Raw genomic sequence first — 17,804 nt, forward strand, 5'->3', positions numbered from 1 at the left:
TCAGCATTACTACATTAGCGTCCTGGCTACCCTACGTGAGCAAGTACGGAGAAAACGGAACGATTTGTGGAGAAAAAAGTCATGGATCCTTCACCAAGACAATGCCCCAGCTCACAGTGCATTGTCAGTGAAGACGTTTTTGGCAAAACACAACATTCCCATCTTAGATCATCCACCCTACTCACCTGATTTGGCCCCCTGTGACTTTTTTCTTTTCCCTAAAGTCAAGTCAGCTTTGAAAGGAACTAGATTTGAGACTGTTGAAGCAGTAAAAGAAAAAGCGATGGAAGTAATGTATGGACTTACCGAAAATGATCTGCAGCAGTGCTATGAACAGTGGAAAATTCGTATGGAGCGGTGTAGAGACCGAGGAGGAGAGTACATTGAAGGAGATAACATGAAATTGTAAATAATTGTAAATAAATGTTTTTTCCAGCATCAGTCCGGTTTTTTTTCTAGCCGCACCTCGTATATAAAAGACAATGATGCTGTGACTTACCAAACAAGAAAGCGCTGGTAGATAGACACAATAAAAAACACACAAACACACACACAAATTTCAAGCTTTCGCAACCCAAGGTTGCTTCATCAGGAAAGAGGGAAGGAGAGGGAAAGACAAAAGGATGTGGGTTTTAAGGGAGAGGGTAAGGAGTCATTCCAATCATGGGAGCAAAAAGACTTACCTTAGGGGGAAAAAAGGACAGGTATACACTCACACACACACACATATCCATCTGGTGTGTGGTAGTGTATACTTGTCCTTTTTCCCCCCTAAGGTAAGTCTTTTCACTCTCTGGAATGACTCCTTACCCTCTCCCTTAAAACCCACATCTTTTCGTCTTTCCCTCTCCTTCCCTCTTTCCTGATGAAGCAACCTTGGGTTGTGAAAGCTTGAAATTTGTGTATGTGTTTGTTATTGTGTCTATCTACCAGTGCTTTCTCATTTGGTAAGTCACAGCATCTTTGTGTTTTATATATATTTTTCCCACGTGGAATGTTTCCCTCTATTATATAAATAATTTTTAAAAAATACATAACTTAAACATTCAATATAAAAGTTAACTTCTATGATAAATAAATTAGATTTCAGAAGAATATGAATATTCAAGCTAGATGAATATTCGAGCAAGTACTTTATTGATAAAATAGATTTTATATATAGAGTCATGTGAGTGTGCGATTAATTATAAACTAAGATGGGGAATATCTTAACACAACGACATGTTTTTTGACCTTAATTTTTTTCTGGTGCAGGCAGTGAAATCCCTATGGAAGGCAGGAAGCAGCTTCATGGACATTCCACAGGAATCTTGCATCAGGGCAGTGCATTTAGCTATGACAGCAGGAGATGTGGAGGTAAGCTAAAGTGCTTTTTGAAGTGAATTTAGGTAGAATTATATTTATTGTGCTGAGATTATTGTTTGCAAACAAACCTCCCTCTCTTCCAAACCAGCTTTAGATTACTTTTGAACATATTTATGTTACCTAACAGCTCTTTTATTACTGAACGTAAATTAAAAAATTAATTAATTTTATTGCTGTGTGCTTCACTACTTTCTTAATGCCATGATTGTATTTAAATGAACTGGGCCTCCATTAACAGATTCTGTTGTTCATCAAATGTATGAGGTTCATTCAAATGAAACCTGGTCAGTGTGTCTACCTTTGTCTTGCAAGTAAGGCAGCACCACATAACTGCGGGTATGACACATCTGTTGGTAGAGAGACTGATGCGTGCACACCATTTGATGCTGCATAGCACCAGTGTGATTTCACACCGAAGAGAAGGTGGTCACACAAGTTATCATCCACTATAGAACATGCAGGCAAGTAAGCAGGAACAATGAGGAGTGATTCAATTTTTGGCGGCAGAGGGAATTGGAGGCCGTGAAATGTATCGACAGATGTAGGCTGTGTACAGTGAGTACAGCATGAGTTGTTCAAGTGTTTTGGAATGATACAAACGGTTCCTTGAGGGCCATGAGTCACTGGAAGATGATACTCATCCTGGATGGGCTCAACATGTCATCACACTGCAAATGGTTGTGGAAGTAACTGCTTTAGCCCTGGACAACCGCAGAATCACTGTGGACAAGATCCATCAGTTACTGGGTATTAGCGTGGGCACTTCCCACACTATAATGCATCAAAACTTGAACTTTCAAAAAATCTGTGCACTGTGGGTTCCCCACCAACTGACTGCTGAACAGTGCAATACTCAAATAGTGCTGTCTTTGAGTCATCTGCAATGTTATCATGAGGAGGAATATGGCTTTTTGTCGCTATTGTCAAAGGTGATGAAACATGGTGCCACCATTTTGAACTGGAAAGCAAACATCAGGGCAAGCAGTGGAAACATGCGACTTCACCACCTCCAAAGAAATCAAAGGTTGCACACACCAGTTCTGGTAAGGTCATGAGGTCCTCCTTTTTAGACCACAAGGACCCACTGCTTGTCCAGCTCCTGGAATGGGGAACCACCATAAATGCCCAGCATTATTTTACACTAGTGACTGGGTTTCATTTGAATGCCCCTTAAACTTTGAAGTTACTGTTAGTATTTTTAATGTTTCGAACAGACAAAAGTGAGGTGTATGTGTGTATGAATGCAACAGGTAATTCCAATCAGATTATTTGTGCACTGAAAATTAGGTGCTCAAACATGGCCACTTTTAATGAAGTCAGTGCCTGTATGCCCTCCAAAATGCAGGAAAGCCTGCCACTTATCGTTTGCTAGAACTTTATCAATGAATAAATGCAGCAGTGCCTGTTGGGTAAGAGCACAAGAGCATGTTAACACCCAGCGTTTTGACTCCTTGTGGATTTATTGGTTATTTTTCTTTGAATGCTGTTAAACAAAATGTAGATGCAGTAATCTAAATTTACCATGCTATCCTACATTGCTACTCCTGCAGACTCCACGAAACTTGACAACAGGGTCGTGAGCACACCTGCAGTTGTGCATGTTTATAATAATAATAATAATAATAATAATAATATTTAAGAAGCTTTTGCACATGTGCAGCTGGTGTGATGTAATTGCATTATGGGCCAAATACCTAGGGATCTGATAAACAATGTGCATAGTTCATGGCATGCATAGCTAGCGGTTACCACTCAGCTGCAAGTTTACATAAGTCCCCCCAGGTGATAGCACACTGCGGCAGATTTTTATCCTCATTCGCTTGCCATTAATCCCACTAGATAGTAGGACATTCCTCAGATATATGAGTTCACTCACTATATGGTAAAATTAGTTTGGACATTAATGTATGTTATAGTTATACTGACAGAAAAACTATTTTGTGGGATTCTCAATGAGATTCTAGTTTATTAAGTTTTGGATTTTATCATACAGTAGTCTACTTGAGATTCTCAGAAGCACATGCACATTATCATTGATTGTGAGACTGTAGCTTCTGACATCTGTTAATCTTATGGTGGGTTAGGTTTATCTGTGCTGTAGACCTGCATTTACATGCACATTCATGAAATGCTGGTTTCTCTGACATTCATTTAAATGTGGAATCAACAACAGTGTGCTTTTGGCCCTTTTGGTTTTCACCATGTCATTTTATTCTAGTTAAGTGACCATGTTGATAGACAATACTGCTTGAATTTAATCATTTCCACAAATGGCAGTTTATATTTGGAGTTGGTTGTTTACTGTGCAGGAATCAGCTTTTGTGTGTAATGTCAGTATGAACTCTGTCAAATCTGTTTTGAGTGCTAACAGAAAAGAAAATTACCAGGAAAAGGTATGTGCAAAGGAACAAGGGCCTCCCAGAACAGATCTGTTGACTGAGAAAGTGACAAAATCAAATAAGTGAGACTGCAAATGAACATTTAACAAAGAAGTTATAATAAGCATAAATTGTTGTGATGGTGCAACATAAAAGTGTCTCATCTTCAGATCAGAAGTTCATTAACTAATACATATGTTAGGGGTTTGAATGTTTGTTCAGAATAAAGAATGCACGAGACCTCTCACTTACACAAAAACGTGAAGCGGAGGGTAGTGAAACCTTAAACGTTGTTTTGTTCTTGGCCTGAATGGTACTCAATCATGTACAAAACAACAAAATAACACAAAAACAAATCTTTCTTTTTTCAAACAAGTTATGCACATTATTATTATTATTATTATTATTATTATTAATGTTGGCAGTGATTAATTGTTATACAGCAGATGCTATTACACTACTGGCCATTAAAATTGCTACACCAAGAACAAATGCAGATGATAAACGGGTATTCATTGGACAAATATGTTATACTACAACTGACATGTGATTACATTTTCATGCAGTTTGGGCGCATAGATCCTGAGAAATCAGTACCCAGAACTACCACCTCTGGCCGTAATAATGGCCTTGATACGCCTGGGCATTGAGTCAAACAGAGCTTGGATGGCGAGTACAGGTACAGCTGCACATGCAGCTTCAACACGATACCACAGTTCATCAAGAGTAGTGACTGGCGTATTGTGATGAGCCAGTTGCTCGACCACCATTGGCCAGACGTTTTCAATGGCCAGGGCAGAAGTCAAACATTTTCTGTATCCAGAAAGGCCCATTCAGGACCTGCAACATGCGGTCATGCATTATCCTGCTTAAATGTAAGGTTTCGCAGGGATCGAATGGAGGGTAGAGCCACGGGTCGTAACAAACCTGAAATGTAACGTCCACTGTTCAAAGTGCCGTCGATGCGAACAAGAGGTGACCGAGACGTGTTACCAATGGCACACCATACCATCACGCAGGGTGATACACCAGTATGGCGATGATGAATACATGCTTCCAATGTGCGTTCACCACGATGTCGCCAATCATGGATGCGACCATCATGATGCTGTAAACAGAACCTGGATTCATCCAAAAAAATGACGTTTTGCCATTCGTGCACCCAGGTTTGTCATTGAGTACACCATCGCAGGCGCTCCTGCCATGGTCTCCAAGCTCATAGTCCACGCTGCTGCAAACGTTGTCGAACTGTTTGTGCAGATGGTTGTTGTCTTGCAAACGTCCCAATCTGTTGACTCAGGGATCGAGACATGGCTGCACGATCCATTACAGCCATGCGGATAATAGGCCTGTCATCTCGACTGCTAGTGATACAAGGCCGTTGGGATCCAGCACGGCATTCCGTATTACCCTCCTGAACCCACCGATTCCATATTCTGCAAACAGTCATTGGATCTCGACCAACGTGAGCAGCAGTGTCGCGATATGATAAACCGCAACCATGATAGGCTACAATCTGACCTTTGTCAAAGTTGGAAACGTGATGGTACGCATTTATCCTCCTTACACGATGCATCACAACAACGTTTCACCAGGCAACACCGGTCAACTGCTGTTTGTGTATGAGAAATCGGTTGGAAACTTTCCCCTTGTCAGCACGTTGCAGGTGTTGCCACCGGCACCAACCTTGTGTGACTGCTCTGAAAAGCTAATCATTTGCATATCATAGCATCTTCTTCCTGTTGGTTAAATTTCATGTCTTTAGCATGTCATCTTCTTGGTGTAGCAATTTTAATGGCCAGTAGTGTAATTTCATGCTCTCGTATTTATCTGACCCCAAAAATTTGTGAACATCCAGAATGTATACTTACTAGCTGCCACTGAATAAATGGTAAAAGTTAGAGAGAAAGCAAACATTATAATATGGGCTTCCACAGCTAAAGATAAAACGCAAACAGCTGTTTATGATCCTTTAATAGTAGACCCTACTGCTGGCACCAGTTTCACAAAAGTAAAATAGCATCTTCAGGTACATTTATTTTCAGATCAGTTGAGCACATTGGATGTTTCATCATTCCCAGTCAGTTTGTAGTAATTCATCAAAATAGTTACAAGAGTCAAAAGTTAAAACTGGCAGAATAAAGAAGATGACCTTGAAAGGAAGTCAGCTAGTAATTGCTGGTGAATAACTCCCCACTTTTGGCAATTGCAAAATTCATGTTATCAACATTGTTCAGTGGACTTATTGTAATAAACAGATTTCTGTTAATGGAGATGAAGCAAGTGTTGATGGATGACTATTCTACTGAGCGCTGTGCCACAAATTATAGCTGGATATTCAAATTAGTGATACTAAGAGCATACAGGGAGTCATAATAAACCTTTCCTTCTGTGAAGGAGTTTGCCCCTTCTCATGTCACACCTGGTCTCAAAGCTGGAGCCTGGCCTACTTGAAACTTAATGGCATCTCAGTCCAGTGCACTGTTTTCATCTACCAGGAAGATTCACTTACAAAGAGTGTTAATACAGTTATGTAAATTTAAAGAATTAATTATCACTGTTTTTGAAGATATAGTTGTAGATTTTCCTTCAGACAGTGCTGATGAAGAACACATGAAGCTGGTTATGTCATGAACTGGATTTGTTCTCAGAGAGGGTAGAAATATGTAATGCAAGAGCCAATCTTAACTTACTTTTTGTTATAACTATCTAACTGCCTTCAGTGACTTCCTTGTAAAAGCAAAAATGATTGTGCTGCACTAGTGGCGTTGTTTTTTCTCTGTGTAGTACAAATTGTTTGTCCTCATCTATAGTTTACTTAGTGTAGATATTGAAAGTGATACCTGTGTCTGAGATTTTCCACCTAACTTTCCCTGTAATCATCTTTTTTGTTTTCACTGCAATCAGAAAATCAAAAAAGTCTTGGAAATTTAGATGCTGTTGTTATAGGATAATGGCTTGCCATTTTCTCACATGATATCCAATGAACCATGGATGAAGGTCAAAAGGCAGATTCCACATTCCTAGATTGCCAGAAAGCAACTGACATGGTGCCCCCCTCCAGACTGTTAACAAAGGTCCAAGTACATGCATTAGGTTCCCAGATACACGAGTGGCTCAAAGACTCCTTCAGCAATAGAACCCAGTACGTCATCCTCAACTGCAAGTTTTCTTAGAGATAAGTGTATCATCAGTATCTGTTCTGTTGCAAACTGCACTGTGACTTCCTGGACTTGTGCCATAGGGTTGAGAACTGTAGGATTCCCATAAATAGGTCACGTATGTACTACATATCAGAGGCTGCTACTCAGGGGTGCAAGGGTTTTTTAGAGTAGGTGACTCTCCATCCAATCCAGATAACAGTAGCTGTAGGAAACACAGAAATATCAGTGTAAGATTGAAAGAAATGCCTCTTACAGGTGAGAGTATTAAAATCCCAACAGTAAGCTGCATAACCATTCGCAACAAAGTGCCAGAGTTTGAAGTGCTCATGAAAATCAGTGAAGCTCACATAATACTAAGTACAGAAAAGCTGGTTGAAACCTGAAATTCATAACTGAGTTTTTTGGGGAAATTTTAAAGTATAACAAAAGGATAGGACAATGGGAAATGAAGGTGGTGTATTTATCACAGTAGACAAGAAACTGAAATCCACCAACATAGAAATTGATACTGTATGTGAGATTGTTTGGGCAAGACTCAGTGTCAGAGGTGCACATAAACTGATAATTGGATCCTTTTATTGCCCATCAGACTCATTTTCTATTGTAACTGTAATCATCAGTGGAGACTTTAATCATCCAACAATTAATTGGGTAATTACAGTTTTGTTAGTGGTGGGCATTATAAGGCATCCTGTGAAACTTCATTAAATGTCTTCTCTGAAAACTACCTAGAACAGAAATTCAGGAACCCCTCTCACAATGGAAATACACACATCAAAAAAAGTTTTGCATCACTCTGGTTCCCACAACTCCTGAAGATATATGTTGACTGTGGATATTATATCACAGACACAGTTCTGTTGACTGTTCAGAGATGTCACTGAACCCTCCCAAAGATGTAAACAACTATGCATGAGCAGTGCCTATTTGACAGAGGGGGTCCAACAGCCAATCAATTCCAGTCATTCCACCAGGAAAAGGTACACGGCTCATGTTGTCTGTAGTTCAACCGTGTCTGGATAGTCAATACCATGGTTCGATTGCATCCGCATTGTTATTTTGTGTCAGGAAGGGCTCTCAACAAGGGAAGTGTCAAGGCATCTCAGAGTGAACCAAAGTGATGTTGTTCAGACATGGAAAAGATAGAGAGAGACAGGAATTATTGATGACATGCCTTGCTCAGGCTGCCCAAGGGCTACTACTGCAGTGGATGACCACTACCTATGGGTTATGGCTCATAGGAACCCTAGCAGCAACACCACCATGTTGAATAATGCTTTTCATGCAGCCACAGGATGTCATGTTATGATTCAAACTGTGTGCAATAGGCCTGCCTGACATCCATGGCAAGGTCCATCTTTGCAACCACACCATGCAGCGTGGTACAGATGGACTGAGCAACACTCGAATGGACCGCTCAAGATTGACATCACATTCTCTTCTTCGATGAGTGTTGCATATGCCTTCAACCAGACAATCGTCGGAGATGTGTTTGGAGGCAACCTGGTCAGGCTGAACGCCTTAGACACACTGTCCAGCAAGTGCAGCGAGGTGGAGATTCCGTGCTGGTTTGGGTGGCATTATGTGGGGTCGACGTATGCCACTGGTGGTTATGGAAGACGCCGTAATGGCTGTACGATACGTAAATGCCATCCTCCGACCGTGAGTGCAGCCATATCGGCAGCATATTGGTGAGGCATTCGTCTTCATGGACGACAATTCGAGCCCCCATAGTGCACATCTTGTGAATTACTTCCTTCAGGCTAATGGCATCGCTTGACTAGAGTGGCCGGCATGTTCTCCAGACATGAACCCTATCGAACATGCTTGGGATAGATTGAAAAGAGCTGTTTATGAATGATGTGACTCACCAAACATTCTGAGGTATCTACGCTGAATTGCCATTGAGGAGTGGGACAATCTGGTCCAACAGTGCCTTGATGAACTTGTGGATAGTGTGCCACAATGAATACAGGCATGCATCAATGCAAGAGGATGTGCTACTGGTATTAGAGGTACCGGGGTGTACAGCAATCTGGACCACCACCTCTGAAGGTCTCACTGTATGGTGGTACAACATGCAATGTGTGACAAACTGCCTATTGGCTTCTGTCTCGGGTTCTTCGGCCGACGTTCATCTAATGATTTTTCTGACGTTTCGCCAGCACGAGTGGCTGGCATTGTCAAAGCTTCACCCTCCATTGCCGGTGGGGTGAAGCTTTGACAATGCCAGCCACTCGTGCTGGCGAAACGTCAGAAAAATCATTAGATGAACGTCGGCCGAAGAACCCGAGACAGAAGCCAATAGGCAGTTTGTCAACAAGTGGCCACGAAAGCCTCAACAATTTTGTATGCAATGTGTGGTTTACATGGGCAATAAAAAGGGCAGGAATAGTGTTTATGTTGATCTCTATTTCAATTTTCTGTACAGGTTCCAGAACTCTTGGAACCGAAGTGATGCAAAACTATTTTTGATGTGTGTATATTGGATCTAATGGCAACAAATAGAGAATGTCCACATCAAAACTGGTATCAGTGACCATGACACAATTGTGGCAATAATGATTACCAAAGTACAAAGGACAACTAAAACAAACAGAAAGAGATATATATATATATATATATATATATATATATATTTTAAATAAACTAGAAAAAACATCAGCAGTGTCATACCTCAATGAGGAACTTGAAACTTTCAGCACAGGTCAGGAGCAAGTAGAAGAACTCTGGCTCAAGTTTAAAAGAGTAGTTGACCACCCAGCAGAACAGTTCATAATGGGAGGGAACCTCCATGGTATAGAGTCACCATAAACAAACTTCTAAAGAAACAGAGATTACTGCATAATAGGTGTAAAACAAAAGAATAGGGCTGTAAGTAGAGAGTTCCTAAATGAACACTGCTTGGTTGTCAAGAGAGCAATGCATGATGACTTCAGTGACTACCATAGCAGAATATTGTCAAGTGATCTTTCATAGAACCCAGAGAAATTCTGGTCATTTTTAAAGGCTGTTAGTGGCACCAAAATTAGTGTCCAGCTCCTAGCAAATGAGATAGGAACTGAAATTGAGGGTAGCAAAGCAAAAGCTGAAATGTTTAACTTCATTTTCAAATGTTCCTTTACAAAGGAAAAACACATGAGAACTGCCCCAATTTAATCCTTGTACCACTGAAAATATGAATGAAATAAGTATTGGTGTCAGTGGTGTTGAGAAACAGCTGAAAGCGTTAAAATTGAACAGAGCTCCAGGGCCCAATGTAGTCCCGTGAGATCTTATGCTGAATTTGTGGCTGATTTAGCCCCTCTTCTAACTATAATCTGTCATAGGTCCCTCAATAAAAAAATGATGCCCAGTTCTTGTAAAAAGGCCCAGGTCACGCCCAACTACAAGAAAGGTAGTGGAAGTGATCCGCGAAGCTACTGTCCGGTATCCTTTGACATCAATTTGTTATAGAATTTTAGAGCATATTCTGAGCTGAAACATAATGAAATAACTTGAACAGAATGACATCCTCAATGCCAACCAGTGTGGATTTCGAAAACATCGATCATGTGAAACCCGACTCGCACTTTTCTCACGTGAGGTACTGAAAGCTTTAGATCAAAGCAACCAGGTAGAAGCAGTGTATCTTGATTTCAGAAAAGCATTTGTCTCAGTGCTGCATCTATGCTTATTGTCAAAAGTATGATCATATGGGCTGTCAAGTGAAATTTGTGACTAGATTGAGGAGTTTTTGGTAGAGAAGAGACAGCATGTTATCTTGGATGGAGAGTCATCATCAGATGTAGAAGTAACTTCGGGTGTGCCCCAAGGAAGTGTATACTAATGACCTTGCAGACAATATTAATAGTAAAATCAGGCATTTCACAGATGATGCTGTTATTTATAATGAAGTACTATCTGAGAGAAACTGCATAAATATTCAGTCAGATCTTGATAAGGTTTCAATGTGGTGCAGAGATTGGCAACTTGCTCTAAATGTTCAGAAATGTAAAATCTTGTACTTCACAAAATGAAAAAATGTAGTATCCTGCGACTATAATTTCAGTGAGTCGCTGTTGGAATCGGCCAACTCGTACAAATGCCTGAGTGTAACACTTTGTAGGATATGAAATGGAATGATCGCATAGGTTCAGTCGTGGATAAAGTAGTTAGTAGACCAGTTTGTTGGTAGAATACTGGGCAAGCACAGTCAGTCTGCAAAAGAGATTGCTCACAAATGGCTCGCACGAGCAGTTCTAGAACATTGCTCATGTGTGTGGGACCCATACCAGATTGGACTAACAGGGGATCTTGGCTGTATACAGAGAAGGGCAGCATGAATGGTCATGGTTTAATCCGTGGGAGAGTGTCACAAATATATGAAGGAACTGAGCTGGCAGACTCTTGAAGACAGACGTAAACTATCCCAAGAAAGTCTTTTAACAAAGTTTTAAGAACCAGTTGTAAATGATTGCTCTATGGATATACTACAATCCCCTATGTATTGCTCACATAGGGATCATCAGGATAAGATCAGAATAATTACTGCATGCACAGAGGCATTCAAACAATCATTTTTCCCGCACTCCATACATGAATGGAACAGGAAGAAAACAGTACAATGGGGTGTACCCTCTACCATACACCTCACAGTAGTTTGCATAGTGTAGATGTAGATGTAGTAGTGCCCCACAGGAAATATTACTGAACCACTCTTGTTCTCTACACACATAAAAGATTAGACATACAGGGTGGACAGCAATCTGTAGGTGCTTCCTGATGACATTGTGGGGAAAGAGAAGGTGTCGTCCTTGAATAACTGTGATAATAAACAAGATGACATACATAGATTTCTATTTGAAGTGATGAGTGGCAGTTTTTACTAAATGTATAAAAATCTAAGTTAATGCAGAAGAGCAGGAAAAACAATCCTGTGGTATTTGAACAAAACGCTAGTAGTGTGTTGTGTGACAAAGTCATGTGAATTAAATTCTGTGGATTATGTTGCAAAGTGATATGAAATAGAATGAGCAGATAAGGAATGGTTGACTTCAGTTTATTGGGAACATTTTAGGAAAGTGTAGCTCACCTTTAATGAAGAGGTTGTACAAACAGTTGTGTGACCCATTCTTGAGTCCTGCTCAAGTGTTGGGATTCCCATCAGGTCAGATTAAAAGAAGCAATTCGAAGGTGTGATGCTAGATTTGTTACTGGTAGGTTCAATCAATGTGCAGGCATTACAGAGAAGCTTCATGAACTCAAATTAGAATCCCTGGAGGAAATATGACATTCTTTTCATTAAACAGTACTGAGAATATTTAGAGAACTGACATTTGAAGCTGACTGCAGAACAATTCTACTGCCACAAACATACATTTCATGTAAGGACCATGAAGATAACATAAACTAGGGCTCATATGAAGATATACAGACAGCCATTTTTGTCATGCTCTATTTACAAGTGGAATAGGAAAGATGACAAATGAGTAGTAGTGGTACAAAATACCCTTTGCTGTGCACTGTATCCCAACTTGTGAAATATGTATTTAATATAGATGTAGATAATCTGAGATGGAATAATAACAGTATAAAATGTAAATTACTGAAGAAAATCACTTGCCTAAACAGAAGTGTAACATCACTGAAAGGCACATACAGACAGAATGAAAATGTTGGTACCTTCTGGTAGAAGACCTTTGATGAACCATTGGAAACAAAAAACACACACAATTACTCATGCGTAACTCACTCATGCTTGGCCGCTGCCATCTCTGGGTGATAAACCTTAGAGTAAGCCTAAGTCTGTGCCTTAACACCCAGAGATAACAGTAGCCATGTACATGTATGTTATTTATGTGTGAATGTGTGTGTGTTTTGCACACAACTGATAAGGGACTTACAATTAGTCTGATCGTTGATAATATAAGGGCCTGCTGAAAGGTGATGCCACTGAATTTTTTATGTGATAACTATTAAAGCTTTTTAAATAAAAGAAATGTTATTAACATAGTGCATCCTTATTCTTCATGTTTATACATTTAAAGCCCTCTGCTGCTAGAAGGCTCTGAATTGTTTTGTGTAACACGGCAGTTTGTAATGTAACTATGCCTGTTCATGAGAAAAAGCATGCTATAATTGAGTCTTTAATTCAATTAGTTTGTCCATACGTGGGACACCCTCTCCTTCAGCATAATGCCAGACCACATACAATGGCTGTGACATTTGTAACAATCCAATGTCTTTGGTTAACTGTCATTGATCATCCTCCATGCAGTCATGGCTTGACCCCCATCTGATTTTCATCTTTTTCTGAAACTTAAAGAACACTTTCCAGGTCTTCACTTTGACAGTAATGAAGCGTTGCAAGCAGAGATGATGATGTGACTGAAGTCAAACATTCTACAGTGACGGTATCATTGAACAGGTCTCTTGCTGGGAGAAATTTGTTTGTTGCCAGGGTGATTATGTTGAGAAATAAATATACTAACATGAAGAATAAAGATGTAGAATTCCAGAATCAGATTTTCACTCTGCAGCGGAGTGTGTGCTGATATGAAACTTCCTGGCAGCGAGACTCGGTCCGGCACAGTTTTAATCTGCCGGGAAGTTTCAAAGATGTAGAATGTTAATAAAATCTGTTTTATTTAAAAATGTTTAAGAGTTTTTACATCAAAAATTCGGAGACATTGCTTTTCAGCACCCCTTGTATGTACAAGTCTTTTTTTTTTTTTTTTTAATTACCTCTGTGCTACTCATCATCTTCTCTTTTTCGTAAGTAACTATCCAGATATTTCGTATTCTTGTTATGGGATAGTATTTTTTGGTTACCTACTTACAGATATTGTGTCCTTTTCGTAATTCAGAAATCCACACATGTGCAACACCTCATACACAGAATTTGTTGGAGAGGTATGCTTTGCTATTATATTTGTGCCAATGACAGCCTAAACATTATACCTCTTCCTAAACTGTAAGATACTTTAGTCTGTGTCATAGTGATAATTACAGTGCTCATAATATTCCATTGCTTCATTCATTTATTTGGCTGCTCCCTGTAAGTTTTCCTCTTACTTCTTGCCTCTCCCATTTTTAACATTTTAATAAACTTTCATTCATTTCAGTCCATATCCTACATGATACTTAAACAACAAAGCATTAATTTTTGACAAAAAATATACACTCAGCATGTTATTTGTGCTATGTCATTTGAAATGTTTTTGCAATGGCCCTTTGTTAAATCAATCATAACTCTGTTTTAATCTTAGCTTTTGGTTAAAGAGCCGTCAATTCTAAAAATGTAAAAACTTTGCTAGTCTATGTATTTCTGTTTTGCAGATGTTGGACTACTTGATTTCTTTGGGAAAGTCCCTGTCTGACTGCTGGTGGGATCCTGAGCACAATACTACACTGCTGCACTGCGCAGTACAGTCGACTGTGCAAATGGTTAAGAAACTAATAGACAGTGGTCACACTGAAAATGCATATGACCACAAAGGACGTTTACCATTGCACCTTGCAGTTACATCACAAAATTACATAGTAACAAAGTACTTGGTGGAGGAAGCACATGTGCCGGTGAATGACAGGGATGCTGATGGCAGAACAGCCTTAATGTTAGCAGTCAGCAGTGACTGGTATTATACTGATGTATATGACATGCTTGAAATTCTGGTGAATGCAGGAGCAGATATCAGTGCTCAAGACAAAGATGGTAAGACTGTCTACCAGTTGGCTCATAGGCCTTGGTTTGAAACAACTCATGATTTACTAGATTATATGCAGTATCGACTTTGATTGTATATGGGTAAGAGGCAAATGTTGCAGTCAGGTCTAATTTACAGTGTTTTTAAACACTTCAGGCTGGAATATTAAGAATGTTAGGAAAAGGGATAGATTGCTACCCAGTGTAAACATGGCCCACTGAGTTGCAGACGGGCACAACGAAAAGACCATTACACATTATAGCTTTTGGCCACAGAGTATTCATGTTCTTTATATCAGATTCATGTATCATTGGAATGAATAACTAAACATTTTGTAAGATATTCCCATTGTGTCATGTTTATGTATGAATAAAATTAATTTCTAGAAAAAATTAAAATATGAATATGTGTCAGTGTTTAACATACACCAATTTATTAACCAGGGCATCTGTATATTGTGACACTAAGCAAGATTGTGCACAGCAATCCATTATATTACATAATATTTGAAATTTCCTTCTCATTTCTTTTCAAACCAAGCAGCGATAAATGTATAGCTTACAATATGGGGCACGAAAACAGTTTGGATATTGCTGAAGATGCAGTAAAACACCATTCCAATGCAGTACATTGTATTCTGAAACAATGGGTGAGATTGCTAAGAAAGTAGCAAGAAAGGTTTAATATAGTTTAGAGCAGAAGTTGTCAAACTTTTATTTTTAATGGCCAATATGCAGATTGTCGAGCAACACATCAAGCTGCATCTGTACCAATCTTATTACTAATTGGTAACCTATATAAATTAGTATGTTATGAGCCCTGAAAGACTGTCTATAATAAGGACGCAGTAATTTGGCTGCTGTCCCCCAAGTACTAATCTTTAGAAGAGAGCACAGTTCAGAATACTTTGTGTGAATTGTTCTGTGCGTTGCTGCCATCCTCAGTGATCCCAAAGTTGTGACACTGTAAGTGCATGAAAAAGTGTTTTGTTATCTGTGTGAGGCAACAATTAATTGATTACTAACAACAGTTGTACTTATTGCTAAATATGTAATGCAGTATGAGACACAATCTTACAGATTTAATAAACATTCTGAATGTCATTTATCTTTTACTCATTGTGTTGTATTACAGCACCCTTATTTTAATTTCATATTCTTTCCCACAAATATCTACATTTGAAGATGATTGTCTGTAGAATGTGCATTCACCAGTCACATGCCCATGAGTTGTCAGAAGACAAACAATGAAATATTCCTCCTCTCACATCCTCTAAATCAGCAGTGGCAGTGGCTCTGCCCGTGAGGTAAGTCGTCAGATTTACTTACCTGATGGCCAAACTAAACAATGTCAATTACAACTAAGCACATCTCAAAATATGGCTGTCTCAGTAAGTATTTTTGTTACTGAACAGCAAAACTACACTGGTAAGAAGCTTTTAACATTAACTGCCGTTTTTGGATTCAGCTTAGTCAGTAGATGTGCATTATTATAAACTATGGCAGAGAACTGTAGGCAGCATGAATACTTGGTTCAGGCAGATGTGGTTCGCAGGCTGTAGTTGAGCAGTAGCAGTTTGAGGTGAAAAGGCATCCTCCTTGTGGCAAGAAAAATGAGAGTGCACAAGTAGGTCAGACACTTTACCCAGACCAGATAGCATTGCTGAATGAGATCATATAGCTGTGGCTACAGGTAGTCCCAGCAGGCCAAAAGGCAAGGGGGTGGCACCAAGTGATGACGGTGAGGGTCAGTGCTGCAGGCAGCTCCAAGCCTCCATGGAGAAAGCAGACCCAGCAGCCGACAACGCTGCGCTGTCCACATACAGAGCTAAGCTATCACATTCTTTGTCAGCTGTTGGGCACACTAGTAACGTTCTAGAAAAGAATGACCAATTCCGATAGAAACCCAGTACACTCCACTTCACAAGATGATGTAGAAGACCTTAATTGACATGAAAAGGATTAAGAAGGAACTAAGTAGCACAAAAGTGATTAGTACTGATATGCATTCAACGAGAATTTTTGAGAGGAGAAAATGGGTTTAGAATCCCCAAGTATTCTAGTGTCAGAACATGTGAAAGTGGAAACACAGGAAATTAATTGCAGTTATTCACTGTTTGCAGCCATTGATGATACTGAGTTAATGATAAATGAAGTGGAGATACAGTTGGCTGCAGAGGTGAAGACAGATGAGCAAAATGTTTTGTTATTGTCACTGACCGAAATGTTAGGCAGCCTCAAAGAGGAATTGCAAACCCTAATAAGTAAGGGCAATGAAGAAATGACAAAGTTAAAATCTGATGTAAAGTCTGACTTGGAAAATCAGTTTACTCAGTACCAATGAAAATTAGAGCAGAAGGTCAATGAAAAGTAGATTCAAAAGTAGATTCTGATCCAAATGAAGTATGCAAAAATTTTGATGCATGAGTTAAGGAAACTGAAGGAAAGATAGCATAAAGGTTGGAAGAACATGACACTGTCCATTGCACTTTCACTGAGCAAATTGAACAAACGTATTTAGCATAGGAGCAGGCAGTAGGCCTAGAATTAAGTGTGTACATTTATTCCTTATGTGTGGTGCATAAAAAAGACAGGAACTCTTGTCAGGTGGTAGATGCATGGAAGTTAAATTACCGATGTGTGTGGAATTGTAGAAATCTGCCAAATGGAAAGTGAAGAGGGTAAGGTTGGTCACCATACCATGGAATTTGTGAGTAGGATGTTGACAGTGGCAGAGAAAAATTACAGAGTGGATGAGCAGAAGGCATTAACTATAATGCATAGTTTTCAGAAATTTGAAGGACATGTACTGGCAAACCACACTATAGCTTTCGATCTGGAGGAGGAGGAATAATTAGTGCTTAATGTCCCATCAACAACGAGGTCATTAGGGATGGAGTACAAGCTCGGCTAATGGAAGGAAATTGGCTGTCCCCTTTCGAAGGAACCATTCTGGCACATGTCTGAAGTAATTTAGGGAAATCATGGAAAATTTGAATCTGGATGGCCAGATGTTGGTTTGACTTGTCATCTTCCTGAATGCAAGTCCAGTGTGCTATCAACTGCTTGGTCATTACAGTTTTGATGGATCGTAAGGCACTTAGTTTTATGAAAAGGTGCTGCCTTAGACATCCATGTTTAGCAAGAGGGGCCATGTATATGCAACAATTTGATCTGGAGTTCAGGTACAATAAAGACTGAGATAATCTC

The 17,804-nt window shown here is 39.6% G+C and overlaps 1 protein-coding gene across 1 annotated transcript in view; it reads left to right on the forward strand.

Annotated features, from left to right (window-relative positions):
* The window catches only part of LOC126253363 (serine/threonine-protein phosphatase 6 regulatory ankyrin repeat subunit A-like), a 199,494-nt gene extending 183,861 nt beyond the window's left edge, over positions 1-15,633 (forward strand). Inside the window, exons 9-10 of the mRNA XM_049954637.1 lie at positions 1,255-1,356; positions 14,228-15,633. Coding sequence (XP_049810594.1) covers positions 1,255-1,356; positions 14,228-14,686 — 561 coding nt within the window. The 3' untranslated portion in view covers positions 14,687-15,633. The remainder of the gene's footprint in view (positions 1-1,254; positions 1,357-14,227) is intronic.
* The last annotated feature ends 2,171 nt before the right edge of the window (positions 15,634-17,804 follow it).

The sequence above is a fragment of the Schistocerca nitens genome, chromosome 4 (genome assembly GCF_023898315.1).
Source record: "Schistocerca nitens isolate TAMUIC-IGC-003100 chromosome 4, iqSchNite1.1, whole genome shotgun sequence".
In the NCBI taxonomy this organism is placed as follows: Eukaryota; Metazoa; Arthropoda; class Insecta; order Orthoptera; family Acrididae; genus Schistocerca; species Schistocerca nitens.